We start from the raw sequence: 21390 nt of genomic DNA, 5'->3' as shown, positions 1-21390 counted from the left end.
TTGCTGTGGAATGTAAGCACTTTGAGAACATATACAGAGAGTTCTATTAAAAGTATGGTTGAAAATAAAATAAATCTTAAATAAATGTGTATACAATAGTGTAGAAATAAGTTCTGCCTTTTAAAATGCAGTAAGTTAATACACATCAACTCAGGGCTTGATCCTGTTCCTGCTGTCTTTGTGCTGTGAGATTAGCACTGAGCCCATAATGTCACTCAGATTATGTCTACACTGCAAACTGAGATGTGGTTGCACTATACTCATGTTGCTAGCCCTTGCTGCTGCATCTACGCTACTCTTTTCAGCCATGCTAGCATGGATATGCCTGCCTGTGCTGCAGTCACACCTCGGATTGCACTATAGACATATCCTTGGGAGGCAAGTGAAGATGGGATTGTAGCATGGGTGGCATACCTGTGCTAGCTTTAATCTTGCTAGCATGGGTGACGGCAGTGAAGGTGTGGCGGTAATGTAATTCATGTGGGATTATACATATCAATGAAAGATTAGCAGTATTTCAGGAGACGTAGATTTCCAGAATCTTGCCTACTTATTATTCACCAAATCCTTGGTCCTGCACAAAGCCCAAATAAATGGGATCTGTGAGGGGGGGAATCTGTGGCGGCTGATTGAATACATAGCAGCAGTAGAGCTGTACAAAGGCTACTACTGCCCCCGGGCTGCTTTAGTATCTCCAGTTACTATACTCCCTTCTCAGACAGTGGTTTTGGTGGTGGATTCTCAATTTGTGGATCATGCACCAAAAAGCTTTGCTTCATGCTTAGACAGAGTCCTCACAGAGCCCTATGGTATGCAGAGATTGTTTCCTTTAACATCCATCAAGTAGAACTATACTAGCTCACAGCATTTGAGGACTTACTTCCACTGCCCCTACTTGTGTTGGAGGATCTGGCTCTATAGGCGTTAAGTAATAAATTAACGTATAACTAGCTTTGCCTATTTCCTGATTATGTTTATTCTGAACAAGCCTTTGACTAGGCTGCTTTTCAACCCAGGAAGTTCCTTAGATGAAATAAAATAAAACTTTTGGACATGTCCAGTTATATACGCCAGACTTTTCTGTTAGTATAAGGGAAATTGTTCGGATTTGCACAAGACAAAAGCAGTTACGTGGAGAGGTCTTCATTTTATTCGGAAAACATATGTCATATTTAAATTTTGCATTATATTTAAATTTTTCACGTTATTTGTAGAATTTGCTGGTGATTTCCTCTATTCAATCATTGTATTTTTCCATCCTCTTAGATGAGGACAATACGGACAAAAGAGCTTCCCCTGAACCAGAGCTGATTCTCCGAGATTACCAGATGGAGGTTGCAAAACCAGCACTGAATGGGGAGAATGTTATAATATGTCTCCCTACAGGCAGTGGTAAAACCAGAGTGGCTGTTTATATTACCAAAGAGCATTTGGATAAGAAGAAAAGAGCATCAGAGCCTGGAAAAGTTATAGTACTTGTGAATAAGGTATCCTGTGCCATTATAACAGGAATAGCAGATTAAAGTTTTTTGCATTATTATAGAAATGTGCGGCTGGAAGGGACCTCGAGAAATCATCTAGTCCAGTCCCTGAGCTGAGGCAGGGTCGAGTATACCATGTTAATATCGATCTTTTAAATTGAGCACAAATCATTATGCCAATAAACTCTTTGAATCGAGCTAGGTTTAAGAGGGCACTGATCCAGATTCTGATCTCCATTACACTGGTGTAAATCCAAAGGATTCCCATTTACATCAGTACAACTGAGAAGCTAATCTGCCCTATCAATTAAATAGAGAAAAAAAATTACCGTTATCTGTCCTACTAAGAACAATTTAGATGATTCAAATTGAAAATATTATTTAAAAAATATCAAAATGTATGTTTCATCATTATGACATTTTTATACCTGAGTTTGATAATGAAGGCCATCTGCTGGATTTTGCTTGTCTTTGTAGCAATTTTTAGCCAGTTTTGCTGAGTGGTTCTGTTGAGGAAGAACAAGTTTAAGTTTACAGCACTGCAATGGAATGTGTAAATTCAAACTGTTCTCACTGACATTTTAAAATACTATACAAATATTTCTATTTCCATTAGAATTGTGTAAATAAACAAAAAAGTACAGCCTATATACCCTTAACTTAAAAAATATTTAAATTGTCGGTGTGTCTTTAAGATCTATTTGTTAAAATATTTCTCTAGAGTTTGATAAAAATATCTGTATTAAAATTTTTGGTGGATAGATTTATTTTTTTTGTTTTACCACATTATTGGGGCATAAGAAGGGGGTGGGAAACATGCCCCTAAATAACTAATTAATGAAACCTTTGGAAGATTTTTCATTCCTGATGTAAAAATCCAGTAAATCCACTCTCATAAAAATATAGTACAGTACTTTGCCATTGGGCATTTTCCACTGTCTCTGCAGTACAAAATACTCAAGGTCTGTAGTTTTATAGGCATTAATAATTCTGTCCAGATTGGGGTATATTCTCCTCACAGTACATGTACTCTGTATTCTGTTAATGCCAATGGGTATTTTGTGTGCTTAGAGAAGAAATTTACCCCAAAATATGTAATAAAGGTATGGTGTATCCAATGTGACAAGCTCATATAAAAGGCCAGGGGATACTGTTACAGAATAAATACTGGTTTACACAGAATGGAAGTTTTTTAGCTAACAATCATTTGATGTATGATATGCATTTAATAGAATTAATTCTGTGTGTCCTGTGTAGTTCAAATTCTTCTCTGGAAACTTTTATTCAGGTACCATTAGTGGAGCAGCATTTCAGAAAAGAGTTCAACCCATTCCTGAAGCGCTGGTATCGGGTTACTGGATTAAGTGGTGATTCTCAGTTGAAAATCTCATTTCCTGAAGTTGTAAGAAAGAATGATGTCATTATCAGTACTGCCCAGATCCTTGAGAATTCACTGCTGAATGCAACCACAGAAGATGATGAAGAAGATGTCCAGTTATCAGGCAAGTTTTTCTGTCTAGGTTTTCTTTGGGGGACTTAACGTGTGGCTCCTCTCCAGAGAGTGTCAGTGTGAAAAAGGCATGGTGGGGTTCCATGCTCATTGTTTCTCATTGCTGTTTTTCTAATTGCTAGCCTTGCAAACTCAACCTGGGCTTGGAGAGTCAAGATGGATTCTTGTCTTCTTGTGCACCATCACCAGGAATAAAAATTTTGGCAGCCAAATTAGACAGAGTGATATCTTTGCATTTCCATTCCCTTCAATGTGTTTGCCAAAGTGAACTGACTGGAATAACAATTCTGTGGATGATGCAAAAGGGAATAGAATCCAGCTGACGCAATTTTAGCTGTACTGATCCATTAGCAATGATGGACAAAAAACAGTAAGAACTTTATTTTAGTTAAGTAGATATGACTGAATACAAAATAGGAACCACTTTGTTGAGTAGTAAGATATCATTTTTACATAGTCACTTTTCAAAGCCAAATTGTACTTGAGTCCTTATTCCTTTACACACACGCGCGCGCGCGCGCGCACACACACACACACACACACACCCCCTCTGTGAGGTGGGCAACTATAACAATATCCCCATTGTTGGAGAAACAAAGGTCCACAGAAGTTAAGCTACTTGCCCAAATTAATAGATGGATCTGTGTGGGGAATGGGAAGGAATTCTCCTATTTCCCAGCAATAGACCAGCCGTGGAGTTATAGCATGGGCCTGTCTCTATTGACTTCAGTGGGGCCACGATTTCACCCAAGCTGTGGATCCTGCCACATGTAGTCTCCAAATCGTGTGCCCCATTTCCATAGGAGAAATGCACCTATTCTGGTAGGCTAGGCCCCTCTGAATAACAACAGTAATGTCCTCCAAAATATACAGGTTCCAGGTGGAAGGGCAAAATAGATATTATAAGAATCCAATTCAGGAGACTCTGAGATCCTGCTGGTACTATAGCAGTAGTCCTGCAATACTTTGGGACAAAGCAGAATGGACTGTGCACGAGCCCATTCTGACCTACTGGGGCACTGTGTGAGGACATACACATCTCCTCAGGGAATATATAGCACAAGCTAATCTCCTTTCCTAGCTGTCAGTATTCAGCTCTAAGGTAAAGTGCCAGTTGTTCATTCTCCACGTCTCCTCCCTTGCTCCTTATCTTTTCTCATGGCCTTTTTAAACAGGAGTCTTAAATTTCACTCCACTGCCTGCATATGCAAATAGAACTGGGAGATGTTTTATGTCTGTGATTGCCACCCTGTGATTTTAAAATAGTACAGAGCATCCTTGACACAGTCCCTTTTCTAACAGTAGAGTACTTCATGTTTCTGCTTTGCATTTTTGTAGCTGGGTTGCCAGTTATGGAGCATCCCTTGTTGGCCAGGGGTGCTTCTGCAGCACCTTCACTCTGTACCCTTTTTTTTGGGTCCCCTGTGGATCTCCCGCAGCCTTTCTCAGGACTTCTACCAACCCCCTCCTGTGGCTGAGTTAATAGCCAAAAGCAGTTCAAATGGTCTTAATTGTCTCAAATACTCTCCAGTTATTCTGCCACAGGTGGGGCTCTTACTCTGCCCCAAGCTGTTTTTCTTGGAACTGCCGATCATGTACTTCCTAGTGGGAGCTCAGCATTCGGGTCTGGCTTCTTTCTCCGTGGCAGTGCATTCTCTCTTCTGAAGGAGAAGGCAGCATATATACTGCCCTTCTTCATAGAGCTTCCCCCCGATTTCCTGGGAGAGAAAGAAGCCCTGCCCCACCCTACATTACAGGGCTTCTGGTCCCTGCCTTTTTTTATTCCAAAATCTCTGGAACAGGGTCTTGCAGCCACCTCTGGTCTTGAAAAACAAGCAAACAATATCTAATTATTCTCAGTTTCCCCAGTTACAAGACACTGGTGATGATACACTGGAAAGAATACAGAAATGTTAAGTTACTGTATCTCTTCTGTATATAGCTTTCCCTCCACCCCTCTTCCCTTAAAAAAAACAAAAAAAACAAAACAAAACAAAAAAAAAACCTCTGTCTACTTAGACTGTGAGCTCCTTGGGCAAGGCCATCCATTCCTGAATGTCTGGAAAGCATTTAACACATCATAGGTGCTCCCATAAATAAATAATAAAGCATGGTTTGTTGAACACATGGTTAAAAAAGTGTGTTTCTGGGATTCATTCTTGCAACAACAAAAGGCAGTTTATATAATGTAAAAAAAATACTTTGTACTTTAATAGTGCTGTTTCAAACAGATTTCAAAGCACATTGCAATACATACCTAAACTCAACCTTCCAAGGATATTGCATGAAATTTACTTTCTTTTAAAGCAGATATATTTTAGATCCCAAACAGATTGACAGAGTCCCTCTTCATTAGTGGCATGGTATCCTTTGCTGTAAGAGGCCTGATTTACTCCAGTACTGCATTCAAAGGAAATCTTAACCATTTTGTACTGGATGTGTTTTTCAGACTTTTCTCTCATTGTTATTGATGAATGTCATCACACCCAGAAGGAAGGCGTCTATAACAATATAATGCGACGTTATTTAAAAGAAAAGATGAAAAACAATAAATTCAGAAAAGAAAACAAACCCCTGATTCCACAGCCTCAGATCCTGGGACTAACTGCTTCACCTGGCGTGGGAGGGGCAAGAACTCCTCAGAAAGCTGAAGAACATATTCTGAAAGTAAGTAGCCCTTAAAGCTACAAATCACCAAGAGACTATTATCTTCTTCAAGCAAAATTCCTATTGAAGTCAGTATTTTGCTCTAAATGAATCCCCTAATTTTTGGTGGGTACGTAGGCCTGATTCTGTAAACCTCATAAGTAAGTTGTCCCTTTGAAGTTAGTGAAATCATTTGCCTGAGTAAGGATTTGCAGGATCTGGTAAATAGATAGGATTGGCTTCACTTTATTATTAGAAACCTACAAATCCCATCAATGCTCTGAAAATTGGAGAGTACTGTCATGTCCTGCAGGAACATGTTGTTTATTAGATGTGTTTTTTAGAGCTGCTGAGGCATACATTTGTGTGGGTTGAAGAAGGTGGGAAACAATCCAGTAATACTTAAACAGGCAGAAATTGTTATGTGAATAGAACAATAAGCAAGCAAAGGTATAAATTTCTAACAATTAGAACTTCTAATTAGGAAGGAAGAATGGGTAATTAGCATAAGATGATTCTGGAGATAATGCCAACTTCTGCTCTTATTTACACATTCGTAAATCTTGTGTAACTCTATTTTAAATGGACTCCATTGGAATTATGTTGGTGAAACAAAAAGAAGAATTTTGCCCAATGCCTGAGTGCAATATCTAGGTGAGCCAATTACTGTTGAATAGGCATACCCTATAAGAAGCAGTTGTGTTGTCTCAAGCCAGTTAGAGTAGGAAGAATTATGAGGTACTTTTAAAAATACATCCATTTGATATCGTAGAGAAAACCAGAAAAAACTATATTAATCATCTGTAGTGAAAACTTAGTAAATAGGATGTTTGTTTTTGGTTTAATTTTTGTTGAAGAAATATTGCAATTCAGATTTCTAGACTCTTGCAAATAGATTGCTACTGCTGATGCCATTTACCCTTTGTTTTCTACATTCATGAAGATATAAATGTTTCCATTTATCATCACTGAGATTAATATAATAGAGAGAAAATATTTTCTTACTGAAAACCTCAAAAGTGAAAAAAATCTCTGTGCAGTTAACCGGCAAATGTCTACATGTTTCATGTTCCAAAAAGGTCCAGGTCCAGCTATGTCTTTTATAATTACTCTCTGAAACCCAATTTCCTATATTTCACTTTATTATCATACGTGTATCCAACGTCTTTTTGATCTCAATTTTTCATGTCTAAATCTTGATGTACTTTTTTTTTGTCTCATCTCAAATTCCCATTTTGCAATCTAAGCTGATAGTTATATTTGTTTTCTTTTTGTTTGTTTCCTCTGTACAGGAAGGCTCATCTTCGATTTACGATGTGGTTCAATTAGCTTATCTCCGATGCTTTTCCCATACATCTTTACATTTTGCACAACTATATAGGATACATAGGATGTGCACACTGCCTTTTTAAGGAAGAACTTAAATTAGATCAGATACCATGTTAAAACATGTATATGAATAAAGAAGGCACAGTATACTCATCCAACTATTTTATGTAGAATAACTCATAAAATATATGAAAAGTAAAACAAAAATCTTTCTCCTTCCAGATTTGTGCTAATCTTGATGCATATAGACTCATGACAGTTGAAGAACATGTCCCCCAGCTGAAAGATCAGGTGAAGGAACCACATAAGAAGTTTGTGATTGCAAATGACAAAAGAAGGGTATGATGTTTTGTTTTTGTTTTTTTGTTTTTGCAAAATCTAAACAGAAAAGTACGTTCATCTTTAAAGAGGTATTGATAAAAGTTAAGAGTCAAGGTTTTTTAGGCCAATACTATTGCCCTGTAGGTTGATAGTGATCCACAGTATTCCTATTCATCCAACAATAAATTAACTCTTAGGAAAAAGAAACAAAATTTTATATATGTTGAAATTAATGACACCCTCTATTTCTGTAGACGAATGTCAAGTTGAATGTAAAATTTTTCTTTCCTTTTCTAAAGGGCTTTGGTTGCTCTTATATTTTTGAGATAACAGAAAGAATAGTATTAATTTTGGGTCATAGTTAAGGTTGTGTTTTGAGGAAATTTGCATTACTTTACACTCATTAGAAATGTACTATGTGAACAGTATAATATTTATGATGTCCATAGCTATTCATTTCCTTGGCTTTAAGTGTTTAGATAAGCAAGTACCTTCAGCAATCTTAATTGTTTTCTGAAACAAATTTTTGTTTTAGGAATTTCCTGTAGACAATATTAAACTGAAAAGGTCAGTCCGTTTTTGTTGCTGACAGAATAACAATTGTAAGTTTAATTACTTTTTATCCATGTGCTTTTAGGATCCCTTTAGAGAGAAAATTACAGAAATCATGACAGAGATTCAAAATTATTGTCACCTCAACCCAACATCTGAATTTGGAACTCAGCCCTATGAACAGTGGGCAGTTAAAGAAGAGAAAAAAGGTATTAAAAATACTTTAACACAAATGCATCATGACTTTGGACTTTGAGGGGTGTTTTAACCATCTGTGTGTGCAGCCATACAAACAGACACAGATACAGATGTGTATATATATGTTCTGTTTTTAGCTGCAAAAGAAGAAAACCGTAAAGAACGTGCTTGTGCAGAGCATTTAAAGAAATATAATGATGCCCTGCAAATTAATGACACTATCCGAATGATCGATGCATACAACCACCTAAATAACTTCTATAAGGAAGAGAAAAGCAAGAAAACAACAGTAAATGAAGACGATGCTGATGAACCAGTAGCATCAAAACTAGATGAAACAGATAAGTTTCTGATAAAGTTATTTTACGGTGAGCATGCAATATACGGTAATACTTAGTAAAATCTGAAATCCTTGCAGCTGACTAGTATACACAGCTGACATTGTAATATGTGATTTGCATGGGTACTTATTAGTTCATGGACATTTTTCTGGGATTCAGTGCTATAGGGTTTGTATGTCACTGTATAAAATATATTAAACACCCTGTCAGCATCATATGATATTTTCATGTCTAATGGTATAGTCCGTTATACAAAAATATATTCTCATATTCAAGATTTTGCATATTTCTAATACAAGTTCAGGAGATCATTTACTGCATATCAACCAGAGTCTGTCAGGTACTTGAAGTTTCTGGGTATTGATAATTGTGAAACATACGGTCTCTCATGTCTAGGTCACTGGTGTGAATCCAGTCTAGGTTGATGACTGAAACTTATTGCTGTCAGATGGTGGTTTGATGGGCTATGCGAGGTTCTTCATCCATAATCATTATATCCTCTGCCCTTCTTCTCAGGCTGCCAACAAGAACAACAGTGACTGCTAATTGTAGGAGTGGTTCTGTCATGTGGATAGTTGTTTGGTAGTCTCGGCCTATTGCAGCTAGACTTAACATTTTTTTAGTGCAATAAATAAGGCAAGCTATGCTCCTAATTTGTTATGGCTCTTTGAATTCAAACCATTGTGCCAAAAAAACCACACACCATATTTTTACTTTTCATTCAGAGGAGAAAGTTATGATTATTGTTAATATAATTACCATAGACCTTGTTGGGAACAGGATCGGACCAACTGAAAATTTGGACCAGGTCCTACTTGCCTTCTAGAATTTAGAAGTCTGTGTTGTGTTATGTTCTTTATTGCTATAAATACAAACCCTCTGTGCCTCCCCCACCAAGTATGCACACATCATAGAAAGCAAGGCAAAATAGCTTCCTAATAGAAATGGCTTTTTACTAAACATACAGTGTGGTGGAAACCTGGGGAATATTCTACAGAGAAAGGGCCCTGTCAAATTAGGTCCCAAAATTTAGGATTTGTGAAACCATGCTGCAAAGCCAAACTTACAGATATTTATTGTAAAATATTTAATAGCAGCATCTAAAATATGCCTGGTCCTTACAGAATATAGATAACAAACGTTATTGTAGATAAGCCTCAAAGAGATTAATAGGCACAACAAGTCACAGTAGAAATGTTTGATGTATATTTTTTTTAACTTCCAATGGGGGAAGGGTTATATTTAAAGGAAATCCCTTCAAATGTTTGCAGCCTGAACATGTCAACATCGGGTTAATATCTGAGAACTAGAAAGTTAAATGGCTCAGAAAGTAAAACTTAGACTAGCCTATTTTTCATTGCCAAAAGTGAATGAAATTCAAAGAGCCTAATGAGGGAACAGTAAATTAAAAATCTATTCCATTTTGTTACTGAAGGTGGCATTAGTGACACTGGGAATGAAATTTATGTTTGTTTACATTAATTTTTCTCTGTTGTTTAAGACAGGGGGTTGCCTATGGGAGGTGGTCCTTACTGTAGATTTTACTGTGTAATGGTTTTAACTAATTAGAAGGACAAAAGAAACTTGTCATGCCTCCAATATTTGATTACATTCTAAGACAGTATTAATAAGTCTCATTCCCTCAAAGAAGCACATTATGTGTGATGGAATTCACTATATGCTCCTCCCGTGCTATGGCAAACATATTGTGTAATGACGAGTCTAAGGCTATTCAGCTGAAACTGGACCTAACATACTTTGCATTCCTCTGTAAGGCACTGAACGCATAACGTTTTTTTCAGACAATAAGCCAAACCTGGCGCTTCATACATGCAATGGAAATTGTCCATGCGGGGCATCCTTACAAGAGTGCCTCAGTGGGCATGGCCTCTGTCCTCTCAAAGCCACCACCCCACAAATGCACTCCAGTTTTAATGTCCCGTGTGTCTTGATGTAGGGATTTTTAATATGAAGCCTGCCAACACTTCTCAAGCTGTTTGGTAGATTAGTATAAGGGCTAAAGTGTTGTTTATACCTGACACCCAAAAATGTAACATAAAGTAGTTTGTACGGTAAATTGCTGTGTCCCAGCCCTTCATACTGTGGTGTGAATAAGCGTGTATGGGAGAAATATAAACTCTCTCTGCTTTTTGACTTTTCTAAAGCATTTATTTACATGATGGCATCTTGTTGTTTTATATTTATTTTTACAGCAAAAAAGAAACAGCTGAAAGAGTTGGCTGGAAAGCCGGAATATGAAAATGAGAAGCTGACACAGTTGCGAAACACCTTAATGGAGGAGTTCACAAAGACCGATGAAGCTAGGGGAATTATCTTCACAAAGACTCGGCAAAGTGCATTTGCCCTTTTTCAGTGGATTAAGGACAACACAAAATTTGAAGAAGCAGGAATTAAAGCTCACTACCTTATTGGAGCTGGTCATAACAGTGAATTTAAACCCATGACTCAGGTAACTAGAACAGAAAATGTAATTATAGGAGTGGTGTTAAAAATGTGTTTACATTTAAAGGAGGCAGCTTGTCTTAATTGTTAGAGCAGAGGACTGGGAGTGAATTCTAGTCCCACATCTGTGTCTGACTTTGTGTGATCTTGTTCAAATCACCTACCTGCTTTGTGACTCATTTCTCCATCTGAAGAGTGGGGGCACTCCTAGCCACCTTTTGTAAAGCACTTTGAGAGGCTTAGTTGAAAAGCATTACATAAGTACAAAGTCTATTCATATTTTAAAATACATTTGTTGAAAACTAGGCCACCCCTCCCTCACTTATCATCTGAGTCCTGAGATCAGAATTCTGAGCTGTCTTCACTAACAAAAAAGGGGTGTTTTTACCATCTTACAACTAACATTCCATACCAGTACAAACATAGTGGAGACAAGGCACTGTAGCCAAGGACGGCAGAAGGTATAGTGCTGAACTTGCTACCTCCTGGTGTAAATTCCAAGTGCCTGGTCTCCTCTTAATTAACTCACTCTAAAATTCTATCATGCATTAGTTATCTCATAACAAAAGACCTTTGTGTCAGTGAAGACAAGGCCCAAGGTTCCCCTAGAAGAGATGATCTTACAAAGGCCAAACGAGCAGGGATTGTTGGGAGTTCTCTGTTTTTGTGTGTTTGTAATGTCACCTCTTCCATGGAAGAACCCAGAACTCTGTGTTAAGGGTCCCTACTACGAATACCACTGGGAGCAGCACTTAATGGTCCTACTCACAGCAATGAGAACTATCCCCAATTGTTTTCAAAGGATTGGGCTCACGGTAAGTAAGGTAGATTTCAAATAACGGGCAGAATTCCACTTGGCTGACGCTCAGTACAAGCTCACTGACATCAATGAACTGACTTCTGTCATTTGTTACATCTGTACATACCCTTGCATTCAGTGAGGCAGCCTGGGCAGGACAGACCTGAGCCCTTTATATATATATATTCTGGCACTAAAGTGGGATATTTAAACTAATTTTTGTAAGATACAATTTATTCTCTAAAATTGTATTTTAAGAAACAAAAATAATACTTATTGTCATATTTAGTATTAAATTGAAAACAAAAGAGTTGTAATGTTATTGACCTCTGTCTGTTCCTTGTATTGCTGTTTACTTAATTTGCATAGGCCCATATGCTTCACACCATGGCTGGATAATTATTGAATGAGAAATTGCCAAAATTCACAATGAATATTATTCACAATGAATCACTCAGTTTGGTTTACTTCGTGCTATTCTGTTTGTTGACTGTGCTTTCTTTGTGACTTTCTGCAGCCAAAAATTATTCAGATTTCAAAAATGAATGTTCTAATTGCCTAAATTTTCCTCTTGTATTCCTGTTCTAGCTCCCAATGAGACTGTGTCATTTCAGCACTTTAAAAAAAAAAAAAAAAAGTGTGGTTTACATGCTAGACAGAATCAATTTACATCAGGGTTTCTCAGTTTAAAAATATGTTAGGAATTGTTCCCTCAGAGACATGATTCTGATTTATATGAAGATTTTTTCAATATGGTATAATGATAAAAGAGCAAACGGAGCTTTTCTTTGAAAGCCTCTAGATTCTAAAGTTGAACAGAGCATGTAGAAAGATTTCAAAAGATGTCACATGTCCCTGTACACAAGATTGTTTTGTTCTAAAAGCCTGGTCAGTGCTCCAGCATTTTCATTGCCAAGTCACTATGCTGTTTATCTAAAGAGGAAAATTTTACATTAAAATGTTTATAATTCTGATAGGGAAATTTAAAAAGCCTTTTAGGCCTGATTATGGATGTGCTGAGCCCCATCACTCCAGTTGATATCAGAAATGGTGGCAGATATTCACAGCACCTCTGAAAATCAGGACCTTATTTTTTTCCTATCAGTGCTGCTGTTAATGACAGAAAAAGAACCAGTATTGTCCAACCCTTCCGACACCTCCTAGTTCACTAACATTACAGGGTGAAATTTTCCACATTTGGGCGTTTAATATTAGGTGCTTAAATAAAAGTGACCTGATTTTTTTTTTTCAAACTGTGCATCTACAGTACCCATTTAAGTCAGTGATGTAGTTTCTTATTCCCTTAAAAATGCATAAATATGGTGCCTGATAGTAAGTGCCCAAGTTTTCAAACTTTGGCCATAATTCACTGAACTTTTTAAAGAAAGGAAAGGGTGACTAGTTTTAGGTTCTGGAAGTTAACACAAAGTTTAATATATTGAATCGAATTACTGGAATTGTTTTTACAGAATGAACAAAGGGAAATCATCAGTAAATTTCGTGCTGGGAAAGTCAACCTACTTATTGCTACTACTGTGGCTGAAGAAGGCCTGGATATCAAAGAGTGTAACATAGTTATCCGCTATGGTCTTGTCACCAATGAAATAGCTATGGTGCAGGTATGTCAGTTTACAACATGAGTCTTTTTTAAATATGGTTTGTATTTTGGGGTGCGTTTTTGTTGTGGTTTTAAATAAGGTCAGCATTTCTCATTGTCGTGTCTAAAAAACAAAACAACTCTTTTCTCTGAGGAGGAAGGTTGGAGGTGATGCACAGGAGCTATGCGCTCTCTGACAGTTGTTTTCAAATGATGATTTTTAGAATTGTACATATCCTATTTGGAGCAAATCTTGGGACCCTGGTGGATTAAGGGGAAGATGCTTAGAGAGGTGTTTTACACAGTTTTATACTAAGGCCATTTCCAGGCATCACCCACTGCCTGTGCACATGTGACATTCACCCAGGTGCAAAGTGCCTGCTCAAAACTCTTCACAATATTTAAGATCTGTGGTGGCCCTTCCTGAAGATAGGAGGGAGGATGGGCAGAGCAAATGTGAAGGGCTGTCCTTTGCTCCCTTGTACCATGTTGGAGAAGGAGCTCCAGAAGGAGACGTGTACCCCCTCCCTTTCTGTTGATTTAATGAGCTTTCATTTACTAACTCCCCCCACAAAGATAAATGACAAAGGTTTTTTAGTGAAAAAAATTCCAAATCATTCACTGACAATATTAATTATTGGTATTGCTTCGGAATCTGGAGGCCCCAGCCCAGGTGTGCTAGACACAGTACAAATAGATAACAAAAGACACCCTTGCTCAGAAAAGTTTACAATCCAAGTAATGAACAGAATATAGAATTGTGAAGGTATTTGATATGGTAAATAACACATGCAAAGGAACACTTGCATCCCAAAATGCCACTGTGTCAATGCTAGAATTTTGTGTCTGAACTAATATGGGGTTTGCGTGTGCAACACTTTGTGGGGGGTTTTTCAGGCTCTAAGCTTTTGTCTCATGATCCCTTTAGCACCATATCTCTTAACACCCACATGCTAGGTGTTTTATCTTTAATGGCACACTATAGAAACAGCCTAGGGTATTAGAATGCTATTTATCCAAGAGCCAGATGAATAATCTTTAACTGCAAATATACTGCACAGGGATTCTTATTCTCTTAAATTCAAGTAAGAAAAGTAAGAAACACTGAACATCTTTAGTTACATGAATATGGCCGCGTGAAGGGCTGTGCAGGATTTCTAAGCCATGTTTCTTGCAAACTGCAGGCCCGGGGCCGAGCTCGAGCTGATGAAAGCACCTATGTACTGGTGGCATCAGGTGGATCGGGAGCTGTTGAACGTGAAAATGTTAATATATTTCGTGAGCAAATGATGTATAAAGCTATTCAACGTGTCCAAAGGATGAGGCAGGAGGAATATTTAAATAAGGTATTGCCTCTGACTCCTACTTTGTCTTATAAAGAAAAACAGGTCTGAAGACTGAAAGGAACACTGTCAACACAAAATCTTATTTTAAAAAAAAAGTTAAATGGTACAATAGTTGCCCCCAATTCCTCATGCCAATATTTATTGTTTTACAGTCACATTTACCTGTTTTTAAAAGAACATTTTCTCTTTCCTGTTTATGATGTTAGAAAAACACACACAAACTAGGTGTAACTGATTCTGAACAAAGTAAAGTTACTGAAATTTTAGAGAAAAATACTGTTCTCAAATCTTTGTGACAGTCATTTTAGGAGTTACTTGTAACAAGAAGAGCCAGACATAAATTGTTGGGCAAAAGAGTGATTTTTAAAGTTGACTGTGTCCTTTTAACTGTCTCCATTTCCAGAATCTGTATTCATTGCAAGTGTCTGGAATTTTGGAAGTAAACTTGGAAATAAATCTTTCCATTCCATAGATCTGCTGTTGTAGCTTCAGCAGAATATGACAATGTTGTTTTTCTGCTTCTAGATTCAGGGTTTTCAGATGCAAAGTATAATGGAAAAAAAAATGAAGGCAAAGAGAGATCAGCTTAAGACTTACAAGGCAAATCCATCACTAATAACTTTCCTTTGCAAAAATTGCCACAAACTGAAATGTTCTGGGGAAGATATACAAGTTATAGAAAACATGCATCATGTCAATGTGAAAAAGGAGTTCCAGTAAGTGTTACCTAACTACTTGTTCTCTTTGAGAAAGGAACCTGTTTTACTGTCAGTATATCTGCAAAGAGCCCTTAACATTGTGGCTGCTATAAAATAAAATATCAAAATATTTTGGGGGATATGTCAACCAAATTCTGGCTAGTAAGAAATGGAGGACTCAGTCCTCAGCTACATAAGGTTTTGGTGCAGCTGAGGAGGTGGTGGGGCATGGTGGCCCTAACCTGAATAGACGATGAAATGTCAATAAATGAAAAAGATTAGGTTCCAGTTGCAATATTGACTAAGTCACTTTGTATAGACTGCATGTAATTAACAGTCCAACCAGTAACCGAAAATGCTAAGGATCTGCAATGTTGCAAACTGCAATACAGCCTGTTTGTTTTCTGTTTTAGCAGGTTTTTTAATATTAAACTTGCAACTTTAATGTTAAGCTAATTTTTAACTTCTGTGCATCTTCAAGAGATAGAAAAGCGAACAAATAGAGGGAAAAAGGCTGTGTGGCCCTCTGGAGTTGTGCAGTTATTTTTGCAGTCCGTTTTAAACATCACGGCTTTACAGATTTGAAGACAATAAAATAGCTATGGTACTATGCAGATATATAACTATAGCTGTAACACTGTAGTTGCTGAGCTCCATAATACCATAAGGGGAAAATAACCCAATATAAAGGGGCCTACACAAGGCTCTATACGCTAGTCAAACTCTGCTTAAACCCTTAATGCTGGGTGAGGAACAGTAATCCTAAGATGTTGCATGGGGATGCGGTGTGTGTTGGGGTAAATTTCACCCATTGATCATAATGTAACTGAAATACTGTTAGAAATGTCTTGCTGCAGCTGCACAAAAGAAATTGTAATTGCTTACAGTGGAGTGTGTATGTGGGTGTGTGTTTTATTTCCAATTTGCCAATCAATTATTCTTCACTGTGAACTAGCTATATATCAGACTCCTCCCGACCCTTGAGCACTGCCCCAAAAGTTACTTTTGGTTGAGACCACTTGCTGAAGTTTCAGTCTAGGAGAACGTTTGAGAATGTTTATAGAAAAAGTGAAAATGGGGAGTTAGAGAAAAGTTGAGCAGCAGTTGTAAATACTAGTTTCTATGATAGCAAAACAATAAGGAGTCCCCACAAAGGGCTCAGTAAGCAGCATACCAACCTTGTTAGTATAGTGTTGGCAGTTGCCTACCCAAGCACTAGATTAATAATTCTTTTAACACTTTCACATAGCCTAGGAACTCCAAACATCAAGCATTCAGTAGAATAACTAGCAGAATGAAGTACATGCACTCTGTAGCTTTGTATTTTCAGAACCAGGCACAGCTCCACATTGAGAAGAAATACAGAAGCGGAACCACCTACTCCCACACACTATTTCTCCCAAAGCTCTATGGCACATAGAGTGAACCAGCTGCATCACCACATTTGAGCGTGCAGCATGCCCTCCTTTCTAAGGAGGGTACGCTCTGATAGCCAGTGCATAGAGAAGGGAGGGTCAGTTATGTCACCATTTCTCCCCATCTCCTAAGTAGGAGCTACTAGAGAGTAGTTTCTACCTTCAGAGGTGCATACAGAGTGCAGTTGTCATTGTCTTGCCCTTGCATTGTCTTGTACACACACAAGGGTCAGACAGAGTTTATGGCCATTTTACGCCCACATCTTACTTCAGCAGTTATGGTCTCAGTGTACTGTATTTAAGGCCATCTCTGCTGTAAAAAGGATAATGCAATCTGATTAATCTTTCCTGTCAATTTTCAGGGACCTTTACAGCATAAGAGAAAATAAAACACTGCAAGAAAAACATGCCGATTACCAAACAAATGGTGAAATTACATGCAAAGACTGTGGGCAAGTAAGTGTGTTCCCTTTTTCTATTTTGTGCCAACATATTTCTGTCTGATTACACTAAATATTTTAAGTGAAATATCATCTTCCTTACATTTTTCAGGCTTGGGGAAATATGATGGTGCACCGAGGTATAGACCTGCCTTGCTTAAAGATCAGAAATTTTGTAGTTGTATTCAAGGATAAGAAAACCTCAAACAAAATTTTCAAAAAATGGGGAGAGCTGCCAATCAAGTTCCCTGTCTTTGACTATGCAGAGCATTATGTTTCCAGTGACGAAGATTAAGAATTTGTTCAAGAATGTAAAGAAATGCAAATATTCAGCATTATTTTGACTGCTATGATCAGACTCCACTGCTAGGAGCCTTCTGTATGCAAAAGAGGTCTAAGCTGGTCATTTTCCACACATCCTTCCCCGTGCTCACATTGCTACTACTCAGAAGCACAGATGACCTTGCTGTCTCCACTTCTGCACTATGTCCTGAAAGAGGAGGCCAGTGAGGGGAGTAGATTTACCTAGTGTTGTCTCCCAGAATACTCTGCTTCTCTTCTTTTATGCCATCAGCTGGTGACTTCCAAATGTGTTACGTAGTCAGACTAAAACTAAACTACTATTAAAATATGGTTTGAAAAATCACTGTATTTAAACCCATTTAAATATACAGCCTCTCAAATTCGAGAACTTCAGTGACAAATACAAACTTTACCTGTGCAGTAACATGAGAAGACTGTGTAAAATGTTGGAGATAAAATAATGTAGCCTGTTAATAAATAATCTCTGTAAGCTGTGATAGAGCTTATTTCCTGTCACCATTAGTGCATAGACATTCATATGCAGTAATTGTTGAAGCTTCTCTTCATGACATATTTTTTAAACATTTGGTGTGAAATCGTGATCCTATTTGAAGTTGATGGCAAAACTCCTATTGACGTCAGTAGGGCCAGGATTTCCATTCTTGCAATTTAAAGTGCAGCTCTGCTCTAAAAAGTGACTTCAAAAATGGCATCATGTGGTTCCATATTTGTCTCATTGACCAATTACATATTTTTTCACCTTACAAGTAAAATAAGTGTGGGTTTTGTCTTGTCTTCCTAAATGTCAGCCTTTTAAACTCAAGCTGGGATCTCTGAAAGTAAACCTGTGTTCTTTCTGGCTTGAGCATCATTGCTGGTAACCCGGACCCGAATGAGATCTGCAAAAGTGCAGTTGAGGTGCAACTGCATTGTTCTGCAACTCCTGGTGAAGATCCTGCAGTTGAAACATAGCTAAAAATTCTTTTTGATTATGCAGAAGATGGAAAGTAATCCAGCTCACTCTCTCATATGTATACCAGCTTTATGTTGCTAACAGGAGTAAAAAGTAGTATGAACTTGTTTTTATTAAAGAATCAGTGTCCACAAGGAGCAAATCTGTTGAGTTAGGACTTCTGACCACACTTTAGGCATATTAAATTAAATTGTTACATTTAAAAAAAACAGTAACATAAATTATGACTGGCAGAAAACAGTAGCTTAACACAGATATCAACAAACTGTGGTATGGAACAATGTTAAATTTTAATTTACATATGTCAATGTCTATTCTGATAGGCTCATCTGAGGTCTATATTTTATTTAAATTCTTGCCTTAGTCATTCAGATAACTCATGGGAATCTCTGACTCAGGAGTCAATTTTAGTATTTGCTCCTTTAATTTCATTGTGCATTAAAATGTTTAATATTTAAAAATACTACTAAACTAAATTTCATGGTAGATATGAAGAAATAGCCTGGTATTTCTTATGAAAACATTTAGATAGCATGTAAAAATACCTGCCGACAGCGGTGCTGTGTTTCACTGAGCATCAAGTTTTTTATTCAAGATAAATGCTGAATTTGACTTCACCTCAATCAGTCTCGCCCATATTTCAATTAAACTGGATGTTCTGCTCATCTGAAGTGATAGCAGAACATTTTTTAATGAATAATAGGGTTATAAAAATAAATGTGTATTCTGATTATAAGTTTTCCACTACAGGAAGACTGTAGATTACAATGTGCATAAACTGTATAAATTGTGGCATGGATAACTGAATAATTTAGACCTATAAATAACCCAATAAACTACTACTTCATGGATGGAAATTACTTTCTGACGTCAGAAGTGTGAAGGCCAACAGATTTATATCCATTCAAATGTTCTGAGACAGTACTTTACAGGTCCTTTATTGATACTCTTAACAACAAAGGTAGTTGGATACTGGAGGATAAATAGAACATGGCACATGGGGGTTGAATTTTACATGGTATATATCTAATCTATAATGATATTCCTCCTCATATATTGTGTAAAGTATGATACAGTTTATAAACAAAAGCTTTATTAATTTCAGTACACAGCCTTATGTCCTTATTATTCTCTTTTGTCCTTCTCTTAAAAAATGTTACAAACCAATGCCTCTCATACATCCCTAGAAATAAAGATGTTGTGTAGTTTTACTGTAATATTGTTAGCAGTTAGGGTGAAGTTGATCCCAGTTCAGTGCTTTGTACTACTGGGAGCTGTTGATTATTCTGCCCTGGCTGAGATCACATTTTACAAACCCAAATACACATGTATGCATGGCAATGAAAGGAGGCTATGTCATACACATACCTTTGGCTTCTGTTGAGTAAGTCATCTATGCTATGCCAACATACTTGTGATTTATGGTATGGCTCTTGGTAGGTGTTCTATCATGACCAACTAAGTATGTGTGCCATCCTTATATCGTGCATAACCTATGACACCAAATACTGAAGCTCCAGTTCACATATTGGATAGGCAATTTCCACTCCAGTGTGTTTGTTCACATATGGTGTTGTAAAACTCATATTGCTCATCCAGGAAGTGCAAAGTTGTAAAGATGGGACTAAATTGTCTTATCTGTATCTGCTAGTTTTATCTCCATTTATTGCCTTATGGTCCCAAAATCCTCCAGGAGAGTGACAAATCCACCACAAAAACAAGGTTCCTGATTGTATTTTGCACTTAAAGCTCTGATTTTACTGACAGATGTGAAGAGGAAAAAACCATGTCTAATTACTAAGAATTTGTCTAGCTATGTTTGTGGATTCTTAAGAGTGCACAATAGTTCAGTTAAGGGCTACTGTAAGTTAGGCTTCCATTGATTTCTTTCTGCACTAGATTTTAGTTGTACACCGAATCCTCGCTAGAACACACATCTATATAGTGCAAATTCGCATATAACATAGTCGCAGCCCTGGATCCCAAATTTAATTAATGGGAATTCATTTTAACGTGGTCCCCACTATAATGCGGTCCCCGCATTACCGTGGTACCGCGCGTGTATCCCAAATCCCGTGTTCTAGCAAGGGTCCGATGTATTTTGTATTTTTCCATCCACTTTTGGTCAGGTGTCCTGCACACAACACACTTCTATGCATCCATTTCTTCATCTGTAAAATGGGGATAATACTTTACCTGCCTAACTGGCACAGGTGTTGTGAAGAGTAATTGGATAATGTCAGTAATATACTTTGTACACCTGTATCTCTCTCTTCACATTCAGTCAACATTTTGAAACGTCGGTACCTAAAGTTAGGCATCTAAATTCATAGGTTTGGGCACCAAATTTAAGGGGGCCTGTGTTTACAAAGCTGATGAGCCTCTCCACTTCCAAATGAGATTTGGCTCCCCAAGTTTCATATGAACTTCACCCTATATAGATTTCACTGCTGCTGCATTTCCCAGTGGTACTGGCGGTCTACTCCCTCCTGTTCACGCTATTTCCTAACTCCATCCACTAGGACCTGACTGGCTTGGGTGGAATGTGACTCTACTGTCAGTTAAGTACCATTCATATCAGTGTGTCTTAAAGGGACAGGATCAACAGGTTCTTTTTATTTTAGCTGGATGTTACAGTAACTATAGAAGCTTTGGAAGCTGTTTGACCTCCTACGCTCAGAGCATGTGAAATTGCCATGGGGTGGAGCAAACAGGCTTAAGTGACTAGAAACTACATTGAAGTTGTTGCTCATACAGCGTGAGGTTCCCCTTTGCTCATGCCCTAGTACAGCAAGGAAAAGCCAGGCGTAGGTTCTCTCAGCAAAGGAGGGCTGCTTACGTAACATTTTGCTTATATAACATTTCTCCAAAGCTGTACATATAGCATGTCAAAAATCTGATTCTAAGGAAAATATTCTCCCTTGGTATCTACATTGATTCAACTCATATGTGTTCTTCCTAAATATGTACAGCTCTTA

The 21390-nt window shown here is 37.6% G+C and overlaps 1 protein-coding gene across 3 annotated transcripts in view; it reads left to right on the top strand.

Annotated features, from left to right (window-relative positions):
* Positions 1 to 19519, top strand: part of IFIH1 (interferon induced with helicase C domain 1) — a 40772-nt gene extending 21253 nt beyond the window's left edge. For 2 of the 3 annotated variants that reach the window (XM_038422467.2, XM_038422471.2), the window contains exons 5-16: positions 1267 to 1487; positions 2770 to 2983; positions 5441 to 5658; positions 7189 to 7305; positions 7925 to 8048; positions 8175 to 8405; positions 10592 to 10848; positions 13110 to 13259; positions 14422 to 14583; positions 15109 to 15299; positions 17059 to 17152; positions 17249 to 19519. In XM_038422467.2, the coding sequence (XP_038278395.1) occupies positions 1267 to 1487; positions 2770 to 2983; positions 5441 to 5658; positions 7189 to 7305; positions 7925 to 8048; positions 8175 to 8405; positions 10592 to 10848; positions 13110 to 13259; positions 14422 to 14583; positions 15109 to 15299; positions 17059 to 17152; positions 17249 to 17431 (2162 nt within the window). In that variant the 3' untranslated portion in view covers positions 17432 to 19519. The remainder of the gene's footprint in view (positions 1 to 1266; positions 1488 to 2769; positions 2984 to 5440; positions 5659 to 7188; positions 7306 to 7924; positions 8049 to 8174; positions 8406 to 10591; positions 10849 to 13109; positions 13260 to 14421; positions 14584 to 15108; positions 15300 to 17058; positions 17153 to 17248) is intronic. The other variant, XR_006277970.1, reaches the window with a different exon arrangement.
* The last annotated feature ends 1871 nt before the right edge of the window (positions 19520 to 21390 follow it).

This window comes from Dermochelys coriacea, chromosome 11, assembly GCF_009764565.3.
Source record: "Dermochelys coriacea isolate rDerCor1 chromosome 11, rDerCor1.pri.v4, whole genome shotgun sequence".
Classification (NCBI taxonomy): Eukaryota; Metazoa; Chordata; order Testudines; family Dermochelyidae; genus Dermochelys; species Dermochelys coriacea.
This window is presented reverse-complemented; position numbering and strand designations above follow the sequence as displayed.